The sequence below is a fragment of the Scleropages formosus genome, chromosome 1 (assembly GCF_900964775.1).
Source record: "Scleropages formosus chromosome 1, fSclFor1.1, whole genome shotgun sequence".
Lineage (NCBI taxonomy): Eukaryota > Metazoa > Chordata > Actinopteri > Osteoglossiformes > Osteoglossidae > Scleropages > Scleropages formosus.
The window spans coordinates 51762187-51779134 of NC_041806.1; the positions used below are offsets into that span (position 1 = coordinate 51762187).

The 16948-nt window shown below is 42.1% G+C and overlaps 1 protein-coding gene across 3 annotated transcripts; it reads right to left on the bottom strand.

The window, feature by feature from the left end:
• Positions 1 to 1043: 1043 nt before the first annotated feature.
• On the bottom strand, positions 1044 to 13709 carry sfxn5a (sideroflexin 5a). Of its 3 annotated transcripts, XM_018728460.2 has the most exons (14): positions 13561 to 13709; positions 12701 to 12769; positions 10850 to 10927; positions 10587 to 10613; positions 9483 to 9537; positions 8836 to 8861; positions 8476 to 8529; positions 8111 to 8167; positions 7844 to 7909; positions 6667 to 6757; positions 5639 to 5754; positions 4687 to 4772; positions 2262 to 2379; positions 1044 to 1678 (listed from the first exon to the last, which is right to left on the bottom strand). In XM_018728460.2, exons 1-14 carry the CDS (start codon positions 13615 to 13617, stop codon positions 1601 to 1603), a joined length of 978 nt encoding a protein of 325 aa, XP_018583976.1. In that variant the 5' UTR covers positions 13618 to 13709; the 3' UTR covers positions 1044 to 1600. The 3 variants fall into 3 exon arrangements, with proteins under 3 accessions (XP_018583976.1, XP_029113526.1, XP_029113528.1); XM_029257693.1 differs by having other exon boundaries at positions 7844 to 8167; XM_029257695.1 differs by lacking the exons at positions 12701 to 12769; positions 13561 to 13709 and adding an exon at positions 11281 to 11305 and having other exon boundaries at positions 7844 to 8167.
• Positions 13710 to 16948: the final 3239 nt, after the last annotated feature.

A 16948-nucleotide genomic window follows, 5' to 3' on the forward strand; every position in this document is an offset into this window, starting at 1 on the left:
CTATGTTGTAAAATACGGCTCTGATATTTTTCACAAATTTCACACATTCGGGTTAAAATGATACTACGAGAATAATACGGGTGGTCCCTGATTTACGATGGGTTTATGTTCCGCGAAACCCATCGGAAGTCAAAAATATCGTAAGTCGAAAATGCATTTAATACACCTAACACACACCTTTGCGTGACAGACTAGGGGATGCGGATCGCTGGCGCTGCCCAGCATTGCGAGAGAGGATCGCACCGCATATCGCTTGCCTGGGGAGGGGGGGGAAAAAAAAAAAAAAATCAAAATTCTAAATTCGAAGTATGGCTTCTATTGAATGTCTATTGCCAGCTCACCACTGGAAACTCGAAAAACCAAAGTCCCCGTAAATCGGGGACCACCTGTATTTCAAAGTATTGTAACTATTTTCATGCTACACTATTATTTTCACTTTCATTTCCAAATCATATCCCACTGTCTTTTCCTTTTACTATTCTGAACCACGACAACATTCAACGTTTCACTTGCTAGACATGTTAAATAAAACATTGCTAGAAGCGAAACACAAATTAAAAGTTTTGTAAAGAAAACACAAACACTGCCAGCAGGCGGAGTGCTTGTCCTTACACATTATGAGCAAACATCAGGGACCGGAAAATAATAGGAGCTTCATGGGACGACCCTCGTAAGTCCGGGTCCTCGTAAGTCAAGGACTACCCATATATGTGGAAAGTGCCAATACTGAGAGAATAGAGGACTACAGGAGACATGTATTTAGGGACAGGAAGCCATCTGTAAAGTGCATCAGTCTATGAAATGATGTAGAAGGAGGATGAGACGGTATAAACGTGCATGGAGGAGACACCGCGGGTAACGAACTACGAGTACGAAAGATGACAGGTTCAATTTTCCCATTTGGACTAACAAAGCAACACCTTTCGTGACTGTGTGTGAGTTTTTTTTAGGGCTCAGCAGGACCAAAACCAGCCATGAAAACGTGCTGCACTATTATAAGAAATGGGAACAATATTTCAAATTCCTGTAATCGCTTTGCTTTCAAAAAAAAAAAAAAAAAAAAAAAAAAAAATTTACCAGCAAGTTAAATTGGTTTGATTTATTCAAACATGGATAATTTCTGTCCCCTTTATCCCTCAGAACCACTCAGGTTTTGACATGTTAAATTACAGTAAGCAGTGCAGAACATGTTGCTCTAGTCATCTCAGGCTACAGGGTGATGTGGAAAACCTGCGTGTAGAGCGACAGATTATCTGAAGTAGTATTGCTTGAGTACATTGTTAGCCTGAGCTGAGGAGCTGAGCCTAGTCCCTCACCACGGTACTCTTTCCTACAGGGTTTTACTGCTTTTCCTCTCTACCTTTCCCCAGTGTCACCCTAAACTTGGTACAGTGCTACTGGAACATGGGGACGTAAACGTACCGCAGAAGTTGGGTCTAGCCTTCCTGATCAGTGTAAACTGCTGGTGCTGGGGACTAAAGCACCACTAATATTGTTAGTGTGACTTATTTAAGTATTTAAACTGAGTGGAGACCGAATACCGGAGCAACAGAATAGGTTCATATCCCATCCTTCAGTTGGCGCCATTTCGCCCCAGTGCCTACAGCCCCTTGTTGTAGGTGACCACCTTGCAGTCTGTTGCCATGGCAATCTCCGGCTCCAGCTTGGACACCTCAATCTTTGACAAGAGGGGGTAAGAGGAGTAAGATCAACCCATCAGAGAATACAGAACACCTCCACTCCACCTTGAGATATTTCACATACACTATACGAATGATATTCTTGCTGTCTGGGAACGGCCTGCAAGCATCCACACAGGTGTGTTTCATGGCAAGGACGACAATCTCTGACAGAAGGCACCTGTGATCATGTTCCTTCAATGTTAACAGCAGCTCAGAAACACAGAAGCCCCTCAATCATTAATGTGCGCTTCTGGGAGACGGGTGACTCAGGGTGTGATAGATGATCCATTGGCGTGTTTTGAACAGCCACATCAATATGCATAAATCTATATATCTATAAATTCAACATTTCTCACACAAGGCACCTGTTGCAAATGAATAAAACGTTAAAAGAACACTTTCTATACTGGACAAACTGCACTACATGCCTTCTGTACCCTCCTGTACGTGCACATACTCCTCGAATCCAAAGGATATAAAAAGTTCACATCTTGTACTGAAGGATATACATAGTGAGCATTTCTCCTAAACCAGGGTTAATTTTAAAACACACACACATCATATGTGGAACAGCAGTACCTGGGACATCTGTGGGAAGAGGCTGATCGCCAGCGGCAGGGCGAAGCCGAAGGCAGCCAGACACACCAGGCTGTGGACGGGCAGCACCAGCCGGCGGTGGGTTTGCAGGAGAGGAAGTCTGGAAAACACGGAAACACACGGAGAGGTACGGTATAGAAGTTCATCCCGACCAGGGCTCGATCACACGGTCAATGGACATTTAGGGACACACTGTCACACGTACTGTGGTACTGCCTGGTCTGGAGCGCGAAAACCAGGGTACAGGAGATCTAGCCACATACACTGCTGGAAAAAGTACGTGAAGGACCTAGAAATGCTCGTGCAACCCGTTGCGCGTTAAGGGGCTTGAGCAACTTTTCTCCAGAAGTTTTCAGGAATTAACTCGGAACACAGCATGATCTATGAATCTCTGCTTTGCCAACCGGACTTATCCTGGTAAGGGCTGAAGTAGTCAAAAGTTTTTTTTTAAATATATAAAAATAAAATTTAACTGAAATTGATATTATTCAGGTTTTGCCCGTTTTAGGCCTGATTTTATTCAAGGAACTGACTCCAAATACCCCCTTAATTAAGCGGATCACACTAAGGAAATAAAAACCATAATTTATTTCCATTTATTTCCTACTGGAACTGGCGGAAAGATCTGATGAGAACTAATGTCAAAAAGCTGCAAAGATAACACTAAAAAGGGGTTCAGTACTTTCACACAGTAATGTGAGACTCTGGTCAAGAGCAATAGAAAGTGTTTAGTTGCAGTCATTGCAGCTAAAGGTGACAAACAGTGAATGTGAAGGATCAGTTCCACACATATGATTGCACATCTTCCAAACCAAAGAAATGATATAACAACAGAACTGGAGAGACTTTTTTTCTCCTGCAGGTTTCATTCATATGCTGTAAGAACTGATAAATGTATCTCATTTAACAAAAACAGAAAATACTTTTTGACAGCATGGTTCAGATAGACATGCTAAACTGATCTGGGGGCGGAACACTGGATCAACACCAACTTTCGCATAGCAGACGGGTCTGATGTGAAAATGAAACACACAAAAAAATCAAATCAAATCTAATCTGAGGACTGGGATACAGGAGATGTGGTCACACAGTCACTTACCCTTCACTGCTTCACTAAAAGTACTGTTCCGTATAAAAGAGAAAATAATTTTCACTTAGAATAAAGGCCTCTTTCAGTTGTTTTGCATCAGCTAAAAGAAAATGAGTAAATGTAACAGACATAAGAGATTTTTCCCTGTTGTGGTCCTGGGTAAATCCCAATTTCTTCACTTTTGTTAACCGGGTTGAGCATTTTGGAGACAAGTATCCTCTCAGTAAAATTGTAGATGGGTATAATGTGACGGTATTACACTGTCATGGGGTGGTTTACTGCAATTTGAATAAAAGGTGTACTGGGCACAAGACGCTCTTCTGGCTATGGGTGATGTGGGTGAACCCGCAACAGAATGATTTTCTACAACAGGACTATGGAGGAACACAACACTTTCCTCAAGACAAGGAGTGCAGGCTGCTCTATGTCAGCATTTTAGCAAATGCTCACAGCAGCTCATTTTACCCGATGCATCTTGCACAGCTTTCAAGGCAATGCTTTTTTTCTCAAATTACACAAGCAGGGTTCAGCATTAGGAATCCTGCAGCAACTGGAACCTACAACCTTCAGTCAGAGTCAAGTTTCCTTATCACGAGCCTACATGCCCATTTGAAAGCAGTGATTAGTCACCTCTTTAACATGTTTGCAGCCAGCAGCATATGAGACAATGCCTGCAGACGCCTTTCAGGTTTCACCTGCATCCAGACTAACCTAATCCATCAATCCATCCAATCAGCCCATCAACTAATCCAACAAATCAACTCAATCAACCAATTAATTCATCCATAAATTAACCAACCAATGAACCAACTAACCATGAATGAATGAATGAATGAATGAATCAATCAATCAATCAACTCATCCAACCAGGGTACTGGTAGCATAGTGGATAGAGCTGCTACCTTTGGACCCAAACCTCCAGCTGTAGTACCCCTGAGCAAGGTACTTACCTTAAATTGCTCCAGTAAAAGTGCAACACAGTACAAATGAGTAAATAGCTGTAGCTACATTAACAGTGTAAGTCACTTTGAAGAAAAGCATCAGCTAAATGAGTAAATGTAAATACAAACTCAAAAGCAGGGAGTTCTGCTGTTAAACAGTGTTATCCTTCGTTCAGCCTTTAAATTCATTCTCAGTAACTAAAACTGTGTCTTGTGCACCAACAGCTACTACAGACTCTTTACAGTTCGCTGCAGAACAGAAGATGGGAACTGCTTAGTGATCAAAGATGGTAACAACTTCATCTACTGCACTTGAGAACAGACATGTTTGTCCTCCATGGACGAGAAGCAGGAGGAGACTTTGAGCCAGACATACTTCTCCAAGAAGGCCATTATGATCGGTGGGAAGAGGAGTATTGGCATGGGAAGGACCACTCTTGTCAGGGCCGTTTCCATGAGCGCCTGAAAAAAAACGTTGCAAAGTGATCAAACCACTTCAATTACACACCAGCAACTCATATCTGCTTTTTTTTTTTTTTTTACATATAGTTATGAAATGCAAACATACCAGGGCAACACTGTTTCAAGGAGCATGTAACTAGGGCTGCAGCCAAAACTAAAACGATGGAGAAACACAGTGTATAACAGCCTGAAATACATGCTCTTCATTTAAAATGTTTGGAAAGTGAAAAACTGAGTATTTTAATGGTGCAGAAAAGAAAAAGTACAAGACAATAGATTTAGAAATGAAAGTGAAAGTAGCAGTGAAGCACAAAAATGTAATTAATGTATTGCATTTATATTGTTGTATATTAGTATTATTTTAACATTGCTATGTGTGAAATTAGTGAAAAAAACATCACAAAGCCTTTTTACAATATAGCTCATGCATGTTGTTTAAATATCTTTATGCTCCATAAAATACAGTGTAATGGGATTTTTGACTGATGATGGAACAGAAGCCCGTTGTAAGGCGAAGACCACATGTAAAAGTCGTTATCTCTTCAACATTTGTTGTCGGATGTCACGGAGAAAAGCATCTATATTTACAAAAAAAAAAACCCCGATAAAAGACGTGATCTGCCAATGTTTTAAGAGCTGGAATCAGTCGACAACCTGTGTTGCTTTTCAGGTAACGTACAGCACCTCTGCACATCTAAGCTGTCAGTCTCAAGGGGTATAAACACTTTTTCAATTGGATTATGAGTGTTTTTCATTTTTTAATTAATGGAAGAGATTTGATATGGTGACCGATTTCTGATCGGCGACAGCACATCGGAAGTTCATCGTGAGACGTGGAAACGCCGTAGGGCCCGGTGAGCACTCACATGCTTAGCTGCAATTCTGGAGGTGCCCACCACATTTCCATTGGTATCCAGCACATCGATGCCCTCCTCCAACTCACTGTGCCTCATGAGCCCCACGTTGCAGATATTGGCACTGGCTGTGGAAGATTGGAGGGACATGTGAATGTGTGAAGGTCTTGGGGTGGGGCAGGTTCATGGAAACGTGGCTATCTGGGTTTAGCGGAATGGAAATATGGCTGTGGTGCAACGACGGTGCTGGAAACATGACTGCTGAGGACAGAAAGGGACAGAAACATGGCTGCGAAGAACCTGGTGGCAAAAGACGCATGGCTGTGGAGGTTTTGGGGGAAACAAACATGGGTGTGAAAGACTGGGGGGGGGGGGGGGGGTAACCACAAATGTTGGACCACACGAGGCTGTCTGTTCACAAATGTAGGACCCGTGTGAACAGAACACGGAATCGGAACGTTCCGGAACATCGGAAACACGGATGCCAAAACAAATCCCTTTCTAAAGGTCTTCCTAAGTGAGATTAGGAAATGAGGGTGGAGACAGCTGGTAGCATAGTGGTTAGAGCTACTTCCTTTGGATCCAAAAGTCGCAGGTTTGACCCCCACCCCCGGCTGCAGTACCCCTAAGCAGGGTACTTAGCATAAAATTGCTCCAGTAACATTACTCAGCTATATAGATGGGTAAATGATTGCAGGTAAACTAACATTGTAAGTTGCTTTACAGAAAAGCGTCAACAAAATTAATAAATGTAAAGAAAAAAAGGACTACATGGACCATCTGGTTAAAGGTTTTATTGTCTTTATTCCCTAACTGAGCAAAGTTCGAGCTTTTCTCTCAATTGCTGTCACTGACAAAGGCATTTCTTGATAGCGTCATCTTTAAACCGTGAAAAATTAACGTTTAATTCCAGTGAAAAACGTCACCGACATATTGATCCCAACATCGCAGAGCTGTAAGGACGAAGGCCTATCACACAATGCTTCTCTCTGTCCAAGACCTGAGCTGGTGTAACTGGCTGTGCGTGCGTGAATACGAACCCACGGCGGGGAAGGGCACCAGGCGCTGGACCATCATTCGGGTGGCTGGGTTGAACCTGCTGGCCTTCTCAATCAACACATTCAGTCCCACCTAGAAAGACACACACACACTTCAAATTAAACAACTTTGCTACAAGCTGCCTGGTAAGTTCTTTGCCCAATAAGTTTGGACATTTCGTTCTGAATCAAGCCGGCACTTCCAGCAGATGTTCCCACTGAGCCCTGCATGAAGAACAAAGAGAACCACAGAAATATCTTCTGAACCTCTGGAGGGACATGTCGCCGATGGCTACGGTCTGGTAAACCGGCGGACTGAGCAAACTCTCAACGCTTCGCCAAAGGGACGGGCAGTTCTCCAGTTGGTTCCTGAGATCCACAGAACCCATGGAGACAAACCCCAAGGCAGAAGCTGTTGCTATGACAACTAACACAATGAGAAATGAGGCCCACTTTGCCAGCAGTCAACAATAACATCATCTCTGTAACAAGTCTGGTGGAAAATGAGCAGGTTTCCTCCCCGGAATTTACAGTTTTGTCCTTTCTGGCTCTGTTTTCACTATTCTGCCATATCGGTTCTGAAGGTATTGATGTACTCATATTGAACAAGTATAACCGTGAATAGCTACCCAATAAGAATTCTGCAGCACTTTTGTTTTTTTACAACACCACAGCTGTCCCAACATCCTGTGCCAGAATGTCCAACTTTCTCTAGGCAGACTCAGCCACTGAGTGACCAATGAAACATCAGTTATGCTATACAACTCCAAACTTGACCATCACCGGATCACCTACGAATTATAGACCTTTTACAGCACTGACGCCAGTGGGAATCTGTGGGACAGCTAGGACAAACTCCCGAGAGGTGACGACGATAGACTGTGGGCAGCTGGTCAACCTTTACAAAGAGTTGCTGGTTCTAAATATATGGAATTAAAATCACACATTGTTTGATATTCACACCAGAGGGATGATTATGGCAGCATTCCTTCACTGCAGATGTTCAACTTTGGTGGACCCTACTTTATTTTAACCACATTTTGTCAATTCTTCTAAGCAAACATAAAGATCCTCATTTGAATGACCTAGTGCTGACATCTTGGCTCTGAAGCCAAAATCTAGTTTCCTTTGAATCCCTCTTTCCAGTGTAGTGAAACCTTAGCTGATTGGCTCAACTCACCGCAATTGACACGGCACTGGTTACGGCACCTACATATCCTTGCAGGAACTTGGAGGTTGGTGTGGGCTTAGGAGGACGACAGAGAACATTAGAGGTTACAACCGCAAGGCAGCTGGAATGAGTAGAGACTGCAGTGTGACAGAATGTGGAGAAGAGGCTCTTCTGTATGACTGTGAGCATCTTAGAAGTTCTCCATTGAAGGATGCTGACTACATGGTTACCATGGTGACCGATGACATTACCTGATGCCGAAGTTGCGTTCCATACCTTACTGGCATTCCGGTTACAGTAGTTAACACAGGCATTATGACTCTGGTTCAACCACTGCGAGAAGACAGAGCAGGCATCTGGGTCAACACAAAAACACCACTCGGGCAGAGCTCCACGTTAATGACACGGGCCACCCTACACTACCAAGTGTGTCTGGTTTTGACATCTACTTTAGCCACTCCATTTCACGTCTTTTACGAATAGGACATATTTAAGAAAAGAACTAACGAGAATGTAGGTATGACTCAGATCGTAATTACAACACACTTGCAATGCTCTTTGGATGACGTATAGTAATGGGATTTAGATTAATTTGGACTGTGGCCAACAGCAGGGTATGGGAATGGGGACAGAACACCTACCTGCCAAAAGACTGTGGATCCCAGTGTCTGGTTTGGCAGGAGGAGCCCCACCACCTGTAAGAATCCAACAAGGAGGGGCGTGAAGCAGAAAGGGAGGCCCCACGGTCGCATGGTAACACGCGGATACACACAATCACACGACAAACACATTTAAGCAGATATTTTTTTCAGGAAGCAGTAAGATTCAGATATCTTTTTTAAAGCTTCTCGAGGTGCAGTTAACCATTATTTCCAGCAGTAAGACAACACTGTTAGCAAAGCTCACTGATCTGCATACTGATCATTGCTGATTTCTATTAGCCGACTTTTATTAGCCAATAATTTCATTTCTGGTATTGCGATAATGCAAATGAAGCTTACTATTGGTGTTCCAAAAGGCACATAACCTGTGAAGTCCAAAAAAAAATCATGAAATGAGAAAATGAGTTCAGTGATTTAGAATTTCAATAAAAACAATGTTGGTGAATATACATAACAATTATACTTCATCTCTTAGACCTTAAACCTACAATGAAAGAAAAAAATAAAATAAAAAATAAAAAAAAAGCCAGCAGCAATGTTTCTGGATGATGTGGCATTTAATATTTCCCATAAATTCATGGAGCAATTTCATTTCTCACGTGACACTATTCTCTTATTTTGTCATATGAAATTACATTTATATTTATTCATTTTTCTCCAGAGCAACTTATAGCATTCACTACTTTGACTGATTTACCCTTTTATACTGCTGGGTAATTTTTACTGTATGAATTCAGGATAAGTACCTTGATGAAGGCCAGTACAGCACAAGGTGGGGTTCCAAACTCAAAACCTCCAAGTCAACAGGCAGCAGCACTAACCACTATGCTACCTGGTCACTCTTATAAGTTATTTAAAATAATGAAGTAATTACAAGAGAAAAGCCCCGGATGTAAGATCAGACACTAAATTTTATGGACCCAGATGCCGTTACTTATGAGTCCAACATGGCCCTTCTTCACAAGGCAGGTGAGCAGATGCCATACCTGACATGCGAAAGGGCATGAAGATCTTCTCGCCAGTGTCAGGGTGGATGATGGCCTGCAGCGAGAGGGGATAATGAGAGCACCACAATGCATCAGCAGGCTGGAGGCACCGCTCAAGTGTGAACTGGACCTCCGGGGGTCTCGCCTCCACGAACAGAACTGTGAGAACCTCAGAGGCTCAGTGTTGGCATTTCAGACCTCACATTACCGCCACTCCTGTCCACGGAGCGCCCGCTCTTCTCAGGGTTTAGTGTTAGAGAAGAACTTAGAGGTAGCGGAAAAAACACAAATATACTCTTACATTTACACGTGGTCTTCGAGTTACGACAGTTCCGCTCCGATCACCCTGTTGTAACTCGCAAACCCCCAAAACCGAACTTTACGAACCGTAAGGACATATAAACAATTCACACGCATGAATGTTATGTTGTGCAGAATGCAATACCAATACAGAATAATAACATACACACATTATAATTATATTTTCATGCTGTGCTATAATTGTCACTTTCATTTCTAAAGCTGATTCCTTTAGTCGTTTCGCACTACCAGAACTCTTGGTTTTTTGCTAGCTGTATATTGTAAATTAAAATTAACTATCAGGGAATCGCAAACGAAACGTTTTGAAACAAAATGCAGTGACTGATAGCCACACTGACTGAGCGATTGAGAAATATTGATGTCGTAGAGCAGATGGAACGGTCATCATTGGATATTTCGACAACGTCGGGACTCAAAAATAATAATGTTGAGGGAACTGTCGAAATATGTCGTCTAAGTCACATATGTTGTAAGCTGAGGACCATCTGTATTTATTTAGCAAACGAAGCTACGACGGACACCTGCAGTTCAACGGCAGATTCATAAAACGAACGTTTAACTCAAGACAGTCACACGCATTACTATCAGTATTGCTGTCTTGCATGCTAATAGGAATGTATGTTTCATTAAAGCAGACTATTTTTCGTATTTATTTCTGGAGCCTTTTATAGCTTCCAAGCATTTTTTTTATAATAGTATTTATGAAACATTTCAGTTTTTGATTTATGTTTAAAGACTGGATTTCAACTTTCATTTGCTTCTCGTACACTGTACAACTCTTACCTGTTTGATTTTCTGAGCTTCCCAAAGCTGAGGAGCAGCAAAAGACAGTTCATTACACACAGCAGTTGCACTAAAACAAAATCAGTGAAACAATTCACACGTAAGAATAAAAGCAGAAAGGTCTGAAAATAATACACATATTCATCTCCGTTACCTCCGAAACAAAGAACACAAAACGCAACAGCTTGGTGTAATAAACTAATGTAAACTAAATAAACGTGTAGACAGTTTGCTGTTGCTTTTTCCAGCAAAGCCGTCCTCACCTGCGTGTCGGACACTCCAGGGGGAAGAGTCCCATGTTTAAAGTCGTCCAGCAGTCTTATGCTCTCTGTCAGACGACTCTGAAGGACAAACGAAGACACTTTGAGACACGTGCAAGAGAATAACTTCTACCAACCCCATGTGGCTGTGTGTTTCTGTTCGTATCACAACTGCTCATCCTCTGGGTCTCATTCATTCATTCATTCATTCATTGCAAATTCCCTCCTCTCGATTCTCATAATTAATTTATGATCAGTGGTGCACTGACACAGTAAGGACCTTTTCATCCCTTATCCCAGGCAGCTGCAAGCTGCACGTTTTCTTTCCATTAAGGCACTTAAGCATCTGTTTTAACTAATTAACATTGTAAAAATGCTCATTCAGACTCTCTTAGCCCTGCAGTTATTGGTTAATGAAAAAACTGGAAACTTACAGAGAGCGATACTTGAAACACAGGGGATAACGACGGATCTGTAGGAATTTATTTCGGAGACCTGTATTATTTATGTGAAAATTAGACCAAAGTACTCAAAATTAAAGTTATGGAATAGCCTAGTCAAAGACAGGAAAAGGGGCTGTTGGTGCTCAAAAACCTGCACATGCTGTAGCGGTAAAGCAGTTATGCATCAAGGAGTTGGCCTTGGTCGCTCCAGAGTGATGTGTGACCCTGGCATAGTTGCAGTCGTAGCAGCTAAAGGTGATTCAGGCAGTCGCTGAACGCGAATTACTTTTTCCACACGTATGACTGCACATTTCATCATCCCCCACAATAAGGAATGACAAAAACAACATTACCGTCACTTTTTCCTCGGTCAGGCTCCAGTCATATACTACTAGAACTGTCAAAAAGATATGTTCATATTTATATTCATATTTATTCATTTAGCAGATGCTTGTCTCCAAAGTGAAGTACAATGAGTGCATTACATCAATAGAAGGAGAGACTTGGATGCAGAAACGTGATTCTAAAGCACAATTAATGTGTAATTTAATGTGCAAAAGCTGTAAGAATGGAGAACATTGGGGGTAACAAAGGGAGCAACATCACAGCACTGTAATGAATCACACTATGTGTATGAGCTGTATGATAATTGATAAATCATAAATTTCCATTACAAACTACTGCGACCTGTTCATTTATATCAATGGAACAGTTCAGTAATATCAAATTAGCCATCATTTTGATAGCAAGGATTTTTTCATGTATTTCAAGTAAAATCGATACAAATTTAACAGCAACCTATGAATGCAGATACTTCATTATATTATTTTCAATAATAACTTTACATAACCTATCTTATTAAATCAAAAAGTTTTGGTTTGATGATGATATAACAGAAGCTAGCAAACAAATGTAAATATAGTTGTATACGGTCGTAACGGCAAAGAGTCATTTGTGAAGATGGTCGTTCATAATCACACTACAGAGAATATCCTGCTTGGTTTCACCTTCAGCAAGAGCAGATTTCTGACTCAACACACAGTAAACAACTTATTTCAGCTCCAATTGAGCAGCACTATGGTATTCATGGGGCACAGGAAGTGTGTGCAGCGCTGCTCCGAGGACAGTGCAGACACATTGGAATGACTGGAGCTGAGAGTCCAGAAGTGCGACAGCTGAGATTTATGACAGGGCACCCAAAAGCCCCCAAATGTGGGGGAATGGGAAGCATAGTGATTCCAGATTCTTTCTAATCCAAAGGTCGCAGGTCTGAATGTCACCTCCTGTTCTAACACCCTTGATGAAGGTTTTCTGAAATTTGGTCAGTTTTCCAGAATGAATTAGGACCAGTTAACGGAAGATAAGTGTGCTGGTAAATAGTGGTGGTTGGAAATGTTGAGTTGTGGGGTACCTCTGAGACGAACAGAGTCCTGGGATCGATCACATTGAGAAAGTGTCTCAATCTTCCAAAAAACGTGCTCTGGAAGTAAAAAAAGGACACTTTCAGACTGCTGTGTTCACATCGCGCACACACACACACACACACACACACACACAGAGGGAGGGCTCAATTTGCAGGCACTCCCTACATTTGTCTCTAAATTAATGAAAGTACACATACATACACAAAAAATATCTTTTTATTTCAGATACCGATACATACAGATCAAGGGAAAACACAAACTTCCATGTAACAAACAGTCGTTCACCTAGCTACAAAGGCGGAACATCTAAGATATGAGCGGCGATACATTGTAACATGTTTAGGGCGGCGTCCTCAACTTCACAATGAAACCATACCGTATACCGAGAGAAGGTGTTTTTTATTGTTACAATGTATTTTTACATTTTTTCTAGGAAAATTTGCCACCACTGCACGTGGTAACGTGATAAAAATAAATGTCCCAGAAACAGTCCGGTTGGTCTCGTGCGGATCGACGGAGACGATTGAGTCGGACCTGGAGCCCGATCGTCGAACCGCGCGCGCACACACGCGCGCACACACACGCACACACACACGCGCACACACACACACACACACAGATTCCAGACCAACATGACAGTTCCGCTGACATGGAAAAAAACAAGGGTACGAATTCATACGCAACTGAATGCAAATCAGGTCACGCGACATCTGCGTTAAATAATACACTGTATAATAATATTCGCGTTTGTTATGCACGCAAATATAAGTGTTGCAAACCCCGTAGCTGGAGACACCACGATCGATTTGGCTTGCATCATCAAAAATCACCAAAAAAGCTAATTTACCTGGTTGTACTGCGATTTTCCCAGCTGGAATGCGGGACAGGCTGCAGGTTCCGCCATGACACCGAAGAGCTATTACTTATTAATGAAGTATAAAAAAAATAATAAAACAAACGTTCACAGCGAGCGAAGTCACCCCACTTCGCGCAAAACTAGTGGAGTAAACGAGTTGAAGGGGTTCATGGGAAATGAAGTTTTTTTCTGCAGAAAATCTTCGCAGAACTGAAGGCTTTTGTCGGAGAACATGACTTCAAATCCCATGAAAAGAAAAAAGTAACTTTTGTGTTGGCCTTCTGGGATATGTAGTTTAATGCCACTGACCTAGTTAAAGATAACAGGAACTTGTGCATGTTCAACTGAAGTTGCACCCAGAGTCATTTCTTTAAACTTTGCAATTTTTTTTCCTCCAGTAGGATTTAAAACTTCCCAAAATTCTGCTTAAAAGAGCTGCTGTGGGCTTGATTTGCCTTTTATATAAGATTTAAAAATGCTTAATTAAATTATAACATATGTACATGATAATGTATATCAAAAAAGTTTTCTAGTAAACCTTTATATATAATCTTTCCAGATAAGCATATACTGAAACCAATGACATGGTTAATAATTAACCTAAACCAACTATACCTCCTTTCATAAACACATGAATGAGCAACACAAGGGAATAGATACAGTCGTGAGACATTAGTATTATAAAGTGTCTGCCAGTAGGCCTAAGGGCCACAAATATATGAATATCATAAATATAACTTCCTTAGTAGCATGTTCTATGCATTTTAAATATTTGTAAACACAGAAAGTGTGTGTGTAAACATACAATTGTTCTCTTATAAAGGGCATCAAAGGGGGGTTGCGGTGGCACAGTGGGTTTGACCTGGTCCTGCTCTCAGGGGGGTCTGGGGTTCGAGGCCTGTTTGAGGTGCCCTGCGTCAGAGTGGTGTGTTCCTTGCACCCTGTGTTGCCGGATTAGGCTCCAGCTCCCTGCGACCTCACCTGGGACAAGCGATTTCAGACAATGTATGTGTGTATAAAGGACATTAAACAGTAACTCTTCTTTTAATATATTTCAGTTTTGGAATTTAGAATTACCTGGCTGTGGGTTTATTTGATGTGAAGCATTGAATGGGAATCAGATATATATATATATATATATATATATATTTTTTTTTTTTTTTCCCCCACTCGCCCTTTTGTGGGCGGTATTACTCCTTCAAGCTTGGGTCGTCTACCAGAGGCCTGGGAGCTTGAGGGTTCTGCGCAGTATCTTAGCTGTTCCTAGGACGGCACTCTTCTGGACAGAGATCTCGGATGTTGTTCCCGGGATCTGCCGGAGCCACTCTCCCAGCTTAGGGGTCACGGCCCCAAGTGTTTCGACTACCACAGGGACCACTGTCGCCTTCACCTTCCACGTCTTTTCTAGCTCCTCTCTCAGTCCTTGGTATTTCTCAAGCTTCTCATGTTCTTTCTTTCTGATGTTGCCATCGCTTGGGATGGCGACATCTATCATTACGGCCTAATGCGGCAACTCAGGGCGAAAGGCCGGAGGGGGGGGACACAGCCAGGATAGGACGCCAGTCCATCGCAAGGCACCCCAAGTGGGGCTCGAACCCCAGACCTACCAGAGAGCAGGACCCGGTCCAACCCACTGCGCTCCCCCGTTACAATATATATATATTTTTAATTTATATATAATATTTTTTTTTTCACTCAACACAATATTCACCCACTGTCATTGTGGATAAGTGGATGTAGAGGAGAATTACACAGGAACTGAACAGGTGTGTTTGCACTTTGTTGCTAGTTATTAGAGCAAAACCTTATAAACTTTTAAAGTGTTATACTCTTAAAATAAAAGGGGAAGTGTAGCACTATTACCATAGTATACTATTACATTTAAACCGGTAATCTGATCCAGTGTTTGAGGTACAGTATCCTAAATATGTGACAAAATTACTCATCATTGTAAATATTGCCCTCTGCCGGAAACACTGTGTATAAATGATATTTAGTTTGCAATCATGGTGAGTGAGGGCAGTGGTTGAGGAACTGGTGTATATTAACCATATTTTAACTGTATTTTATTTTGAAGTACAGTAGTGGTTATAGCTGAGCCCTTGCACTTCAACAACCCAGGTTCGAACCCCACCACTGTTCTGAACCCTTGATCAAGGTGTTTACCCTGAAATACACTATAGAAGTTACCCTTCTGGATAAATGGGTAAATCAGTGTATAAGCTGTACATGTTCAATGGGAGAGTGAAAAGGGAAATTAGGTACACATGAGTTATTAAATAGGGGAGGGGCTTCAAATCTCCTGGGCTGTAGGTTCGGACGTGGGTTCGATTCCCACTCAGTTTATGTGGAGTTTGCATGTTGATCTTGTGTTTGTGTGGGTTTCCTCCAGGTGCTCTGGTTTCCCCCCACAGTCCAAAGACATGCGTTTTAGGTAGACTGTGTGTGTGTGTGTGTGTGTGTGTGTGTGTGTGTGTGTGTGTGTGTGTGTGTGTGAGATTGCCCTGCGATAGACTGGTGTTCAGCCCATGACGTACTCCTCCTACCCTTTCTTCTGGGATAGGCCCCAGACCACCGTGACCCTGCCTCGGACAAGCGTCTACGGGCAGCGAGCGTGTTTAGGAACGTTCAACGTTGTCTTCACATGAAGAATCACAGAAACAGACACACGTGTGGTGAAGGAGCAGCGCTTTATTTTATTTTACAAGACACAGTGCCAAAGTCCAACGCGGCTGCGTACATCAGCTCCTCGCTGGGAACCCTGCACAGCTCTGAGATGAGGGTTCGAGACACAAAGAGCAACTTCTTCGGCAAGAGTTAAAGAGAATAAGGTGAGCGGCTGTGCGGGACACCCTAAGACTAGTGCAAAATGCAGCTCATATTTTAAACCATCATCATTTTCCCAGTCCCCCCTCCCCCCAAGGCAAAGCAGGTACCGTTAATTAATTAAATAATATTTCACACCGCGGTTCATCCCCGCATGACCGGACATTTTGACAACAGTGACCTTGTTATACGCAAATAAGTGTTTTATTTTAACAAACTCTTTAAACAAATTGTAATAAAATGTACAGAGTTGCATGCCTGAAAATCACTTTCAATACTGAAATTAGTTTTTTTTTTTTTTTCTTTTAAGCAAACGGTTTTTTTCCACCTCAATCCACCGCCACTGGGGACCTTGCCGAGAGGGAGGGGGCTGCTGCGAAGAATATGGAAACTCCTTTTTGAACACTTATTTTTGTTATGTACTGAGAGTCATACGCTTAAACATCATGTTCAATATTCAACTTGCTCTTTTTTTTCGGGGGGGGGGGTGTCATTTAACTGATTAACCAACTACACACACACACATTTTCAGAACCGCTTGTCCCATACGGGG

What these genes read in the sequence shown, in the direction of transcription:
- sfxn5a (XM_029257693.1), bottom strand. Translation starts at nt 13,617, where the DNA reads ATGGCGGAACCTGCAGCCTGTCCCGCATTCCAGCTGGGAAAATCGCAG. An exon ending in CATGCCCTTTCGCATGTCAG is followed by an intron (nt 8,862 to 9,482) that starts GTATGGCATCTG and finishes TGGACTTCACAG; the next exon opens with GTTATGTGCCTTTTGGAACA. An exon ending in TGCCTTTTGGAACACCAATA is followed by an intron (nt 8,530 to 8,835) that starts GTAAGCTTCATT and finishes GGATTCTTACAG; the next exon opens with GTGGTGGGGCTCCTCCTGCC.